The sequence below is a fragment of the Heterocephalus glaber genome, unplaced genomic scaffold, assembly GCF_053883595.1.
Source record: "Heterocephalus glaber isolate CG9 unplaced genomic scaffold, H.glaber_assembly_v1.0 deba00000122, whole genome shotgun sequence".
NCBI lineage: Eukaryota > Metazoa > Chordata > Mammalia > Rodentia > Bathyergidae > Heterocephalus > Heterocephalus glaber.
In genome coordinates, this window is record NW_028258138.1 from 54,710,840 (window position 1) to 54,726,711 (window position 15,872).

The 15,872-nt window shown below is 33.9% G+C and overlaps 1 protein-coding gene across 2 annotated transcripts in view; it reads left to right on the forward strand.

The window, feature by feature from the left end:
- The window catches only part of Alcam (activated leukocyte cell adhesion molecule), a 183,516-nt gene extending 174,444 nt beyond the window's left edge, over positions 1-9,072 (forward strand). For both annotated transcript variants that reach the window (XM_087214710.1, XM_087214711.1), the window contains one exon: positions 8,960-9,072. In XM_087214710.1, the coding sequence (XP_087070836.1) occupies positions 8,960-9,047 (88 nt within the window). In that variant the 3' untranslated portion in view covers positions 9,048-9,072. The remainder of the gene's footprint in view (positions 1-8,959) is intronic.
- The last annotated feature ends 6,800 nt before the right edge of the window (positions 9,073-15,872 follow it).

Here is a 15,872-nt window from a genome sequence, read left to right on the forward strand (position 1 = left end):
CATTTTTTTCTTTTTCTTTCATTTTTCTTGGGTTCTTTTACTGAAATTCTCAGCAGTTTAATGAGGCATATGCAGTTAACCTCATTTCATAGCTTATATGTATCAGAGGGATTAACCTGCCCAAGATATTAGTACTATTTTATCCAAATCTTATCTTTTCAAATGTATTTTTGCTACCTTACTAGAACTTCTTAGGAATTAAAATTTCAGCTCTGACTTTGATTACTTGCTGGTGCTTAATATAGTGTTACAGTCCTAGGAAGGCTTATGATGCTAGGCCCAAGGTTGATGTAGTCTCCACTTGTATTAAAGCAGACTAGTCCATGAAGTTTTAGCTTCTTTCTTTTTCTGTATGCATAGTCTGGCAGGCAGCCAGAAGAAGGAAGAAAAGAAAATGATCCATTATTCCTTCAAATCATTAATAATAGACTAGAGGGGAAATAGGATAATGTGCAAATGCCAGATTCCTTCAAGTTAATTGGAGTCATTGGCCACTCAAAGGGGAGAATCATCCAGAGCCCTTGCTGATCCTACTGCATGTAACCTGAGAGGTTTCAGAAAAAGAAAGAGTTTTTATCAATATACAATGGTTCTGTTTTTTAAAAATCACTCATATACCATTTCGACAGTAAAGGAAGAAAAGTTCTGTTTCCTTCCTGCCTGCCCTGAACTAGGCTATTTTCTGTCCTAACATTGTGCATCTTTTTGTTTTGTTTTGTTTTTTGTTTGTTTTTTGAGACAAGGTCTCTCTATGTAGTTCAGGCTGAATAGGGCATGCCATAAATAAGCAGTCAGCCCTGTAACTAGAAAAAGGTAAGGATTCCTCACACTCTGAGTTCTTAGTTTGTTTTCCACATGCCTACTTTAGAAAAGCTAAAATCATGAGCTCTACCATGTGTGAATTATTTTAAATAGATTTTTTTGTTTTCCAAATATGAAGTTCTACTGTAATATTTTGACCTATTTTTAAAATGATGCTTCCCAAGGTTGTGATGTATTGGTTGTGCCTACCATTCTTGCCACCTTTCACTTTTCCCACCTCTTCCATCCCCCTAGTAAATTTTTCTTAAAGGCATCCTTTATGAGTGTCATCAGAGGAGTCCCCTGCTTTGATCCCAAAAGATCTCATAATAAAAATATAATATTTGGTGTATTCCATGAGAAAAAGTTTTTAAGTCTTCTGAGAAGTTATTTCAAAGCAATGTTAGCACTTTAAAAGCACTGCATTTATGTAAATAACAGAACGTGGAATTGAAACTCACATTTAAATTCCTGCTACTGCTCTGTAGTTATGAGGTAAGATCAAAACATGTGATGAATATTTAAATTCTTTTTTAAAAATGTATTATAGTAGAAGACACACTGCCATTAATTTCTCCTAAAATATTCCCCATCCCTTCCAATACACTTATCCCATTCTTCTTGCCACTTTCTGAAACAGTTCTGGAAGTGCTCTTTTGTAAGTGTCTTTAATTGCACTCTCCTGCCTACCTCAGTGTCCAGAATTAATTTAAAATATGTAACTTTTCATAGTTATTTTGATTTGAGGGAAAATCCAGAAGTTGTACACTGCCAGGTCCAATGAATAAAGTAGATGAGGACTCACTGTAATGTTCCTACAAACCTGCCTTTCCATTGAATGGCACTTGGTAGCAACATTCATTGTATTTTTGATCAAACCTTTTAAACATTAACCCTCCAAAATGCAAAACTAGGGGGAAGGAGAGTAAGAAAGGGCGTCACAGTGGGTATATGAAAATGATCAAAGTACGTTATGTGTATATACAAATCTGCCAAAATGTTAATATTTAACCAATTAAAATTTTTAAAAAAAAAATAAAACTCTGAAAGTGGACTTTCAGAATTACTGCAGAAAGTGGACATAAGGGTAAGTATGTTCAAAGTGAGGTGGAGTATTTTGAGATAGATTAATGGCAGTGTGTATTTTACTGTAATATTTTTTTCTAAGTTAAATGTCATTGGATATTTTGATTACTCCTCACATGTAGCCTTGTGCAGCAGACTCTAGACTTCAGTTGGTTGAGTCCCTGTATCCTTCCTGGTGCTTTCACATATTCTACCATATTGATCCTGGCACCTAGCCCTGTGGGTAGGTCCTGCCATTTGCCGTATTCATAGGTGAGCCAAAGAGGAGGGACCTGTCCAAGGTCTTGCATCTCAAACCTGAAATACAAGATGAGAACCCACTTGACCTCAAGGCAAAAACCCCTGTCTCTACTTCGTGCATTAGAGCAGTGAGTGTGAACCTTTTAGAGCTTTCAGTGATACAAACAGCCCGCTGCAGCACGTGTGTCACGGGCTCGGCATCACTGACTGGAGTGTCACTGATAGGGCTTCTTTCCACTAACATATGATTCTGTGATTCAAATTTTCACTGATATTTAAAGTTACTGAAAGGAGGCACTGTTGAAGAAAATTTAAGATAAGTAGCCATCATAATCTATATTTAACCCATTTATAAATGCTTTTTAAATGCCTTTGTTCTTCACATCAGTTTGACTGAAAATCATTTTGCTAAAGGGAGTGATTTAAATAAAATGTCTCTAGCCATTGTTGATGAACTTCAAAGCTGTATGATTCTTTTGGATCTCTAAACTTTCCACAATCAAAAGTCATTGGATAACATTATATTTATGTTTTACCACATCAGTCTGAAAACAAAGACAAAAATATCCAGGATAGGAGGCCAAGATTTAGTTCAATGGTGCCGCCCCCGCCTCGTAAGCGCAAGGTCCTGAGTTCAATCTCCGATACCAAAAAAAAAAAAAATCCAGGATAATTTTTAAATGTTTTTCCTTGCTAGGCAAAGAGGACTTTTAGTAACTAAAATGGAGGAATTAAGGTTGGCATCCATAAAAACGTTATATACTCTCAGTGAATATCCACCCTCTCCACCCCACCCCCACCCCACCAGCAACGAATGTTTCTATTTAGTGCATCTCACAGCGGTTAGCAGCTTGACGCATTTGTATAGCTGTGTGTCTCTGTGCGCAGAGACTGAAGCCAGGTGGCTAGAGTTGGAATCTTGCTTTGGTACTTACTAGCTGTGACCACAGGCAAGTTTATTATTAGTCTCATGTAAAATGGAGATGTTCCAAGGATAAAATAGTTTAATATCCATAAAGCCCTTAGCACAGTCTGACACAGTCTGACGCATCTGAGTATTAGTGGACACTTTGAAGAGTGGGATTAAAAAGGAAGATTTTTTTCTTTTCACCCTTAATCCCTAATTATTTAATTATTCCCTATGATTTCATATGCTTTAAAAGCAAAATAATCAATTAAAAATATCTGTAAATACAAGTTAATTCTGTAAATACATTCCACGTTTCATATTACACTTAACAACCTTTATTTCACAGTTTCAAACTGAACCATCATCGTCTCAACCTGACTTTATCTGTTCAGATATGCTGAAGGATGTTGTGCTTTATCCTGAGAACCACAGCTTCCCAAAGAGAATTCTAATCACTCCTTCTTTTCAGTACCTTCTTCTGTTTTGAGTAACATTATGAAATCACACCAGTTACTTTTAATTTCTTTTTTTTTTTTTTTGCTTAAATTCTCTTATTGGTACATTTTAGGTGTACAATATGTTTACATTTATCATTGGGTGCTTGTACCTGTACATAATGCATCTTGGTTCTTATTTTTTCCCCATTCCCTGTGCTCCCTTCACCCCCTCTACTCTTCCCTATTTACAAAGACTTTGTTTCCATTTTTTCCTTTTCTCATAATTTTTCCTTTCCCTTCTTTCCTTTCCCTTCCTCTCCCACTTCTCCTACACTTTTGGACCTTTTCTTCAATTTCTACACAGTTGTATCCACCCAGAAAGTAAATAGATGCAAAATGAAAAATAGTGTCCTGTTTCTCACTGCATCTTCTGCCTGATATTCAGTTCAGTTATTGTCAAAGCTTTTCAGTTGGATTTAGTTTTGTACTCATCATTACTGATTTCTGTTTTGTTTTGTTTTGTTTTTTATGTCATTGTGCCCCTGAGGAAATTTTCCGTGGCAATTTTCAAAGATTTCTCTTTATTTACTTTTGATTAGTTTGAGTATGATATGCTCAGGAATGTTTTCCTATTTCCCACTTTGAAATTTCTGAGCATTTTTCAGTCTGCACATTTTAATAGAATTCATCAAATTTTAGAATGTTTTTTCTACACATGTCTTTTCTGTCCCATTCTCATTTTCTTCTTCTGCTAGGACTCCAATTACACATACATTAGGCTGCTCAACATTATAGCATAGTCCACTAAAGATTGAGTGATTGATTTATATTGCTATCTTCTATTTTTCAGAATGTATAATTTATATTTTTTTCTTAAATTCACTGAAGTTTTTCTCTACCACTTCCAATCTGGACATTTTGTAAATTGTTCATTTTAATACTGTAGTTTTTGTCATACAACTTTCTATTTATTTATTTATTGCTACCTAGATTGTTATCTGTGTTCTGATTGTTATTGTCATATTTTTTCTAGGTCATGGATGAGGTGTGGTAATAACTGGTTTAAGGTCTTTAGCTACCATCTCAAAGCTTGTGTCATTCAAGGATATTCTCTGGTCTTTCTCTTATTGCTATGTTGTGTGGTATGTTGAAAGCCTGGATTCTGTTATGTTCCCAAGATGTAGACTTTCCCCCCCAGTGATTAGATTAATGACTTTCACCTTGATATTGTGAAAGTTAATTTTACATTGTACATCTGTCTGTCTTAGGATGAATGCTTAGTCCTGTCATACAGTAGTTTTTTAGCTTTTCATGGGTTGTAATCAAAGGCTGACATGCTCGCTTAGGACCTCTAATTTGGTAAAGTTCAACATACAAGATTTTAACTCTACCAGCTGCTGCTTTCTCCTGGGCTCTTTGAAAATTCTCCCACACATATGGAGCTTAGGGGTTATCCAAGGAAATGATTGTAGTTTGTACAAACATGTAGAGAAGTTGCTCCCTCATTTCTATGAATTTCCTGATTCCCAGCTTTTGTTCTAGTTAGCACATATCTTCCAAAGTGGGAAACATGCTCAGATGAAAGGCCATGCAAAAATTTCCTTCAGTTCTACTTTCTTTTTGGTCAATCTTAAATACAATCAGATAGCTTATTGGTATTTTTATGGGATTATAATTGTTATAAATTTAAGGATAAATAAAATATATTGTTTTTTATTTCATCATTCTTAGAGCTAGAACTCCTACTCCATGCTTTATTTCAAAGTTCTAAAGTCATTTATGTGCTCAATCTGAAAATGACTTCCTTTGTACGACATAGTTGGTGGCAGGTTGCAAAAGAAATCAAAAAGCAAGATTATGATTCAGAAGATGATAGGTTCCTTGATTTACTACCTTGCTGATTTATTTTTTTTCTAATATTTGCCTACAGAATGTTAAGGGCTTTTCTGTCATTTTTTTGTTGCTCTCAGTTAAGATTTTTGCTTTAGAGGCAAACAATGGTAGTTAATGGCATGAGTTCGAGAGAAAAGAGATTAAGGGAAAAAGTAAAGGAGATATGGCAAAAAAAGAAATAGAGATAAGAGGAATGGGAAGAATAGAGGAAAATTAGGGTGAGAAAAAGCTACTGAGAGAAAGAGAAGCAGCTCTAGAGACTAAATGTCTTTCTCTTATTGCCACATATCTTATTGATTTATTGTGGTTATTAGAATATATAGTAAGTAGTTATTAGAATAATCAAAATGTGTTTTTGCATAAATTTTGTGCAGTGCTCTCTGAAAAGTTTGGACTGAGTGCTGAAATTCTGTCATTTCAATTTATTGCTCTCACTGTTTGATTTCTCTGGAAAAGAGTATCTGGGTTTGTATGGGCTTCGTACTGATGAGCACTAATATAAAGAACAAGAGAAGAAAATAGATACAAAGTATAATGAAGTAGATGAGTTCAATTTAGTAAAATAACTATTTTTGGATTCCTACCACAGTCCAATCATTGTTTTCTATTTTGTGAGTAAAATATAAATAAAAACCATACTTGTTCTCAAGGAGCTTATGGTGAAGTGAAGGACACTAAAAAAATTCACCACATTCTGATGCTTCAGTGGGCTGATATCTGGAGAGTTGAACTAAGATGTTGGAGGAAAAAGCTGAATTTTTCTGTATTTTAAGGCAAAAGAAAAGGATCAAAGCAGAATCTTTCTCAGAAGACTGCAGGAGTTGGGCCTCAGGAATAAGGGCAAACAAATGGGGGTGAAGGGGAACCTGGGGTACCTGATGCACAATAACATTCTATGAAGTCCCTGCAGTGTTTTTATACCTAATATACGCAAAATTAAAAGTGATTGGATATGCAAAGAGAAAATACAATCAGTAATGAAGAGGAAAAGTAGACAACAGAGCAGATGAATGGGTATATGGATATTATAGTTAACAGATGAAACTAGAATTACTCTGAATAATATTTTAAATCAAGTTAAAGATGGTCAAAAGAGATGAATGGAATAGAGAATTTAAGTGCATTTAAAAATATTTTGAAACTGAAAAATGTAATACTGTGCACTTAGTTTTCAGTGAATGCATTTAACAGTAGATCAGTCACTGAAGAACATAAGGGAAATACATTGGAATACAGATCAATAGAAAATACCCAGAACAAAGCACACAGAGGAAAAAAGCATTACTAATATACTTAGAAGCATAAGAGACTTGTGTAACACACACAGTGTCTAAGTTATATTAATGGAAATCCCAGAAGGAACAAAGAGCAAGATGTCCATCACTAGGGAAATAGCCAAATAAACTATGATTTAACCCTACAACTACACATATCATTACATATACCTGTCATAAACTTAAGGTTGAGTTTAAGTAGAAGAAATACTCCAGTTAATAAATTCAAGTTGGATTAACCTTTGCAAATTCAGTTGTGATTCCCAGAGAATATAATGATCTGCAGCTGCTGTTTCCTAAGCTCAGTGCTGGTTGTATACATCCATTTAGTTGTTTGAAAATTTCTTGAATAATTGCATATATGTATACTTATATGCACATATGTTTATATACACATATATACCTGTATATATGCAAGTGTACATATGTATACAGTTTATATAAATATATTTTATATGTTTTATATCTATATCTGAAAAAATATACATGAAAATGAAGTTATTTATTTTGCTGTAGTGTACAATTTTAGTACAAGATAGAAAATATGTGATAAAACATTATAATTCAGTGTTTCATTTACATTTTAACATTTCTATCTCATAAAATGTTATCACATATTATAGGAGTTGGTCATGTTGGCAGATTCGAGGTTGCTTTTCTGCCAGAATGAAGATAGAGATTGTAAGCTAATTTAAACATTTTTAAATCACAAATTAAATTCAACTTGTACTTGTTATAATGAATGTTCCCGTTTGAATGAACCACATGCCTTCACCTTATTTGGACATATCTCATATCTCTTACAACTCTTTCTAATAAAGTTGTAATTCTTAGAAAATGAGTTAAGTAATTCTATAAAGCATAGAAAGACTTGTAGTGGAAAAATGATAGGCTCTACCCAACTTCCTTAACCAAGAGACAAATCTGATATCACTTAAATTCTTAAAAGTATTACTAGGAATTATATGGCAACATTATTTTAAAGTCCTATGTTACTATATATAGTATCCTGTTTTGCTTCTAAAGGAGAGGAATGGAAGAAGGGAGTCAAGAAAAAAAGGAATCAAAAGAAGAAAGAAAGGGAAGACAGAGAGATGGAGGGAAGAAGGATGGGAGGAAAAGGGGGGGAAATGGAGGGAAGCATAGAGAGGAGAGGATACACAGATACATCTTATTAATACAGTTATTATTTGTCAGTCAAGAAATTCACCTGTGTAATTAAGAAAACCTGATTTCCATTCTTAAAGGATGTTGCTTAGGCATTTGTCTTAGTTACTTTTCAGTGGTTCGTGAGACAAAATACCCAAACCTAAAGTTAAAGGGAGAAAGGTTTATTCAGCTCATGGTTGGTAGAAGTTTCAGTCAATGATCAGCTGGCTCCAACGCAGGGTGGAATCACAGAGGAGAAACAGTTCTTGATAGGTGGAAGGTAGCAAAGCAATGAGGGATGACCACAGCTCTTTCTGTGTCTTCTCCAGGCTACTTAGGGCAGGTAGCACTCACACCCTAGTGGCCTTGATCCTAACATTGCACTATGAATCAGTCACACACTCTAGATCCACCCACTTCTGAAAAGTTTCCACCTATGACTCTAAGAGACTTGGGGGGGAACATCTAGACACAAACCTTAACAGCATTTATGTAACCACCGCAGCCAGTAGAGCATTGGTTTCAAACTCCAGGCATCAGAATCACCAAGAGGTCCTGTTTTACACAGCCTGGAGGCCCCATCCCCAGATTTTCTGCCTCTGTAGTAGGGATTCTGATACTACTGGTGTGGCCACTGCAATTTGAGATCCATCCTATCAGAAGCATTCTAGCTTCTCGACCATGTTCTGTTATGAACTTGAACCTTTATAATCTTGCTTTTTATTTGGTAAAACAGTCCATAAACATAGACACAGAACATTGGTTCACCTGGGATGCACAGTGGGGAATGCCAAGTGGGAAAAGACCTTAATGAAACTCCCTAAGAAGAGTTTGGAGAAAGTGTTTTCCTAGAATAAAAATATTAAATATCAAATGGTAATCATTCTCTGAGAGTAGAGAGAAAACAACTGAAACCATAGCTTTTAAAAAAGTATTGCAGACTGTTTTCAAAATCATTTATTATTTTTGCCTTACTGTATATTTAATGCATCCCCCCCTACCCCACTGGTGTTTACTGAAATGTGTTCCATCAGTCAAAGCTCAGAGATGTGGATTTGTTAGCTCTAGTCATCAGCCTATAAAACACTTCCTTTACAGAGACAGGTTACTTTGAGCCTTAAAGTTTTTAATTCATATGTCAATGTGATGTTGATCTAATTGTTTTATAGGACTGCATCAAAACATGTAAACAAGGACCTGGGTAATATAGAGGAAAACAAAAAGTTAGAAGAAAACAATCACAAAACAGAATCCTAAGAGAGAAACAGTTCTAGCTGTCCAGGTAAGTAGGCTGGATGAGGTTCATAGACAGGATTCCCAGGAAAATGTGGAGCCTCTTTGGAAATGAAAGGGAAAGCATGGACATTCAGGTGCTTTATAATTACAGCTTCCAAACAGAGAGAGGAGTTTTCAAATGGGAGCTTTGATGACTCAGACAGTGCTCTCAGAAGAATGGAATTTCTCATCTCCTTTGCCTTCCCAAAGTAATTATCCTCTGAATAATAAAAATAATTTTTGAGACATTAGCATCCCATTTTCATTGTTTTCTAATACCAGAATTTTCACTGAGTATAAAGAAATGAAGAAAATTCATATTATGAATTAGTATTTGGGTTCAATAAGAATAACTTTTTTCAGTAGCCATTTTAAAAATTTATTTCTTTTAAATTTGAGTCAGAGTCTCATTAACTTCCCCTTTCAGAACTCAGACTTGAATTCCTCTTGCCTCAGCCTCCCTCGATGCTTAGTGTTTTATTTTTTAAAACAATTAGGATAATTTAAAAATAAAAGTATTTTAACCTAAGAATACATTATAAATGAGTGTATTAACACTACCACTTCCCAAATCATTTTAGAAACAGGTTGACAAGCTAGTGCATATGTGTATACACACACACACTTTTATAGGTAGTATATGCAAATGTGTACATATATATGTATCAAGTGTAATGAATGTTTACATTTTTAAAAATTTATTACAATAAAAGATATATAGCCACTAATCTCCCTCAAAACATTCCCCCTTTCTTCTAACATAACATCCCCCTTTATCCTATCTTTATTGCCACTTTCTGAAACAGTTTTGGAAGTCTTTTGTGTATTTGAGAGGTGTGACCTTGAATGCAGCTGCTACTTTTACTGTAATAATTTTTTTAAAATTTAAGCATTCACTGTATATTTTGATCTCCCCATATGCAGATATCTAAGTATGCACATAAATATGCATAATATATATGCAAATGTTGCATAGATTATGTATATTTATATGTAACAGTTTTATTTGTGTGATTTTTTTTTAAAGACAGTCCCCAAAGTGGGCATGATTCCATGGCCTTGCCACTTGCAATTTGAGCTTTTTGCTTTTTTTGTTCCCTTGAGCCAACCAAAGGAGCTATTTGGAATAACTATTTGTTTGTCCTTGAGAATAACTGTTACTGTAGCTTACTAATGGGATGGAAAAAGCCCCAACAACTACTTTAAACCATGAGTGCCTTATAAATAAGCCATAAGTCACAATTTGAGTGGGGGTCATCCAAGTGCTAATAGGAGGCATGGCAAAGAATTGTATTTGGAAAGATGTACACAAGAGAGAAGAATAGAATAATTAAAATGAAATTATTTTTTAAATCTCAAAATCATGATCTTAAATTGGGTTAAAAAAAAAAACCTGTCAGAACTGGTCCCTTCTCCTGTTCTGCCTCCTACTCAGGGCCAAACATTCAACATTCTCACATTTTTTCCCTACCAATATAGGATTCTTTCCTCACCCCTTTGTAAATGTAGATTTTACCTTCTGTTTTCATCAAAATTGAGTTGAGTAACTTCCCCCCAAAAATGAAAAAATAAATTCCATAACCAGAGTGTAGTTTGAAAGCAGGAGTGTATTTTATAAGTTGAAGAAAAATGAAATGAAATATTTTGCAAAACACCTTATAATCTTCATATGATCTAACCAATTTTTTTTTTTAAACTCACAATTCTAAAGCAGTATTTGTAGAAGTGCTGTAGTAATGACTGGGTTTATGGTGGGGTGCAGGGAGTGTAATAGAAGATTTGTCCCATGAAGACCTATCATCTTTAGGGCAAATCGTCTGTTAATAGTAGAAAATGATTGCTATGGTACTCATCTAAATTATATTTTTTCATCATTTCACAGAAAAAAAACTATATAAACCAATTGAAGCATGAACGTGGATTGTATTTAAGATATAAACAAAGACACTGACAGCAATTCATGGTTCAAGTATTAAGCAGTTCATTCTACCAAGCTGTCACAGAATTTTAGAGAATTATCTCAAGTAAAACAGTAAAATGAAATTTTAAAAAATAACAAGTTTGGCAGCCACGATAATAGGTCATATGTTGTGTTCAGTTTGAATTTTTTTCTGTAAATGTCTGCACTGAGGATTTCTTTTTGGTTTGCCTTTTATGTAAATTTTTTACGTAGCTATTTTTATACACTGTAAGCTTTGTTCTGGGAGTTGCTGTTAATCTGATGTATAATGTAATGTTTTGATTTCAATTGTTTATATGGATAATCTGAGCAGGTACATTTCTGAATCTGATTGCTATCAGTAATACCCCAAACTTTTTCACAAGCACCTAAAACCCAAAGGTGGCAGCTTGTGAAGATTAGGACAAAGGCATTGCCCTATTCAGAAACTGATTTTTATCACAAAGAAGGGAGAGGCAGAGAGTTGGATTGATAAGCAGCATTTGAGCTGATTCTGTATATGTGCCCTATCTGACTCTTAACAAATCCAGACACATAGGGACACACATGCATGATAATACTATGCTCCCAAACTGACAATTTGCCTTTTCTAAAAAGACATAACACAGAATTTGGGTAACACTGACTTTTAGATACCTGCTAGTACATTATTTTTTTGTGAATGGACAAAACAAACTCATGTGTGAGAGACAGTTTGGAACAATCATAGATAACATTACCATTTTCACAGATCACAGAGTAAATCACTATAATTAAAAATTGGTGTTAAATCCACTGCCTTAAAATTATACCTATTTCCTTTTAAAAAAAGGATATCAGTCAGAATTGGAGATTTTTAACAGTGGTCATTATCAAAGCTGTGTTATTTTCCACAGAATATAGAATATATATTTTTTTCGTGTGTGTTTTTGTTAACTACGCTACAGATATTGAATGCACCTTGAGATAATTTAGTGTTTTTAACTGGTACATAATTTATCAAGCAGTACATGAAAGTGTAATAATAAAATGTCTATGTATCTTTAGTTATATTCAAATTTGTAACTTTATAAACATGTTTTATGCTTGAGGAATTTTTAAGGTGGTAGTATAAATGGAAACTTTTTGAAGTAGACTGGATATGGGCCAATAGCTCCTTGTGACTAGACTTTTAAACTTTGCTCTTTCAGGCAGGTGCCTGGTTTCTGGGAAAATACTGCACAGCCATTTTTGTCCCAGAAATTACATAACTTTAACTGAAAAAAAATGAACATTAGATTTCCAGATAAAGAACAATGTTCTTTGATAGGAAAACTGTTGTTTGTTTTTTAGACTCATGGAATAAAAATTTATGAAGGCAATGAAAAATTAATTGAAGATTAAAGCCAGATGGAGATTAGGAATAATGTTTTGCTACTTCTGCATTATTTAGAAACACATGTTATTGTACACTTGTAAACCATTTATTGTGTGAGCAATAACGACTCAGTTTAATAAAAGCTTCCTGTAGTGCATTGGTATGGATTAAATAGATAAAATATTCTATTAGACTCAATGCTGTATAAAATATTATGGGGAAAAAATGTTATTTTGCCTCTAAACTTTGATTTATTGAAGTTTTATTTGGCAGAAAAAAATTGAATCATGGTCAATATTGAAACCAAAGTAAAAGGGGAAAAAACCAAAGTTATTTGTTTTGTATGGCTAAGCCATTCTGTTATCTCTGTAAATACTGTGATTTTTTTCTTTTCTCTTTAGAATTTTGTTAAAGAAATTCTAAAATTTTTAAACACCTGCTTTCCACAATAAACCATGAACACTAAAGTGAGATTACTTCCATATTAATTTTATTTTATTTTCTTCTTTTGGTGTGAGAGATCAGAGGTTTAAAGTTTTACTCCTAAGATACGTTTGCAGAAAGAAGCAACAGGACGATAGACAGGTTTATACTACAGTTACAGATTTGCTTCCATTTCCAATGGTTAACTAAGTCCAAAAACAGTTATCAGAACCAGAAAGAAATCCAGAGCTCTGGAACAAGAGCAGAAACTTTGCCAGAAAAAGAGGGGAAACATTACTCTCATTGAATCAATGCCGGATAAAGAGGAAAGCTTACTACCATAATGGCAGCCACCACATGCAGAGTAATAAGAGGAAGGAAGATAATTCACAATCTTTAACTTCTGAGGTTTTGTATCTCCAGTTTAACTCTTTGGCAAAAGGAGACAGGTTTTACCAGTTCAAGATTTGCTCCCTATATGTGACTGTAGGAATTGTATGTGGAAATGGATTAACATATCCGTCTATGCCTAAAAGATAATAAAAATGAAATATGTCTTCACATATCTCTCTCAGCTCTTTGTCTCTTGTCTACATTAGGATGTTCGTGTATAGAAAGTGATTGTCTTTAATAAAGAGTGAAAACCACACTGTGATTGTCTTTCCCTCTGCAGAGGGAGTACAGAAAAATAAAGCTTCCTATGTCTTCTTACTATGTCAGGTAGGCTTACCTTTTCTCACTCCCAGATTTCACCAGGAATTGATTTTATAAAGTGTCTTCAGTGATGAGATCATACTTACTGTCAGCATTCTGTGTGACTGTTCAAGGAACTTAACTAAGAGGACAGTTTTATATTTCTTCACCTCTGCCAACAACTCACCACTCAGCTTATCATTTGAAATTACCTATGTGTGAACTTCGTAGAAATGCGTTCCCTTCAAAATAAGATAAAGTTAGCTGTGTATATCAGAAGTGGAAATTCTTCAGGTGAAATGTTGATTGAGCCCGTAACCATGTGCTAAGCCCATTCATACATTATTTTATTTTATCATTGAAAGTTGCAAATCGTGCTAAACATACTTCACTGAACAGCTGAAAACCAAGCTCCATAACTCCAAAGTACACTTGACTGAAAGTTCATACGTTGGGTATCAAACCAGATCTTATTCTTTGCCACAATCAGCCATAGTTCCCAGCATTCCTCTAATGAAACACTCCTTTTCTTAAATTAAAAAGTTGGGAAGTATGAATAGAAAAACAAATCGGCTTACCACAGAGAAAATATTGTTCCAAAATACTTAAATTACATAATAAAATAATATTGTATAATTTTCAGTTATATGTGGATTAAATGTATTGCACAATTAGAATATATTTACATTCTATTCACATTTTAAGCACACATATTTTGTATCTCATATTAGTGCCTACAGTGAGACAAACAGTATATTGTATATTATTTACATCATTTCATTTTGTTTCTCTCAATATCCTGATAGAGAAGATGTTATCCCCATTTCGTAGATGAAGATAATCCAGATAGCTTTGTGTACTGTCAGACACAAGAGAGCTGGACAGGGAGCGACTTATACCCAAGTTTCAAAGTTTAGGCTGTAGTCATTTCATTCTTTATCATTCCTATTATAAAAGGGATGTGCTCAAGGAATTACCAAAAAGAAGACAGATTACCATTGGATAACTTATTCCTCTGGAAACTAATGACATTTATATTCAAGGTAATATGATAAGTAAGAAATATATGGAAATTACTTTGAAAATAAATTATTTTATAAATGTTGGTAGCCTTTTAAGGAATCAAATGCAAACTACAACTACCATTTCAAAAATCACTAGAATATGTTTGGCTTTGCAAGAATAATACTTTTAAAATAGTAAATTCTTCCATTAAACATAGAATGTGTATTTCTTATCTAAAATTCTTAATGCAATTGGTTTAAAATTGCATTATATTAGAGAAAGTTGAAGCCAGACAACTCAAATACATTTTCCCCAGTACTTTGTATTCATCTATTCAACATCTTCATTCAAATCTAATTTATGTTTTTCCCAAATTCTGTCTCCATGTTTCCTTATGAATGCTCACATAAATATTCACTGGAAAATTAATATACAAGGACAGTAGGCCCAATCCAGGTTTCATTATCAAGTTATTTGTCCTGTCTCTTTTTATTAGCTATCTCTAGGAAAAGTTTTACTTTGTAATGGCTTAGCAACAGAAGGGAGAAAAGATCTTCGAATGCATACAGAGATACATGCACATACACATAAACAGACACACTACACTTGCACACACTATGAAAAAGACATTTTATCCCATTTTCTGGGTGAAATGACAAAGTATTTTCATGTCAGAAAAGCTAAGATTTGGAATATTCATGATGCTTTATGGAAGGCATTTATAAGTCTCATAGGTACAAGAGACCAATAGTTGCAATGACATTTGTGTGAGTCTACCTAATTGTATAAAGTATAAGCGCTTGAGAAACAGTCATTTTCATAGAGACCAAAAGTAGTTGTTAGATTCTTTGAGAAACCTTGTATCATCAGAGAACAGAACATATAGTTTCCAGAAAGTATAGCTTTTGATAAAAATGTGCCTTCGGAAGTGGTCACAATCTGATTTGGATTATTTGGGTGGTAAATAATCAAAATGTAAAATCTTCCCATAAACATTTCCTTTTGGTTCTACTTTCCAAGGCAAGCCATATAAAAACTGACCTTCAATTAGTAGTTTAAATTGAAGGCTTGATTTACATAATATCTGAGAAGTTGGAATTTAGACAGCCCTGTAAAGTTTTTTGGATTCTGACCAGTAAGTAAAGAAACCAAATTATAAATTAAATAAGATAGAGTTACTGCTTGAAAATTGGCTCACAGCATTTTCCCTTGAATGACTTATTAAGAAAATGGAACATTTCTGTTAAGAAAAGGTTTGTATCTAAGTAGTAAAGAAATTCCTCACTGAAAACCCAATTTATTCTGAAATTTTGAGCTTCTACCTTGTTGGTAATAACAAGTCAGCTCCCTCTTGTTTTGGGGGGTGGGGGGACTGGGGATTGAACCTAGG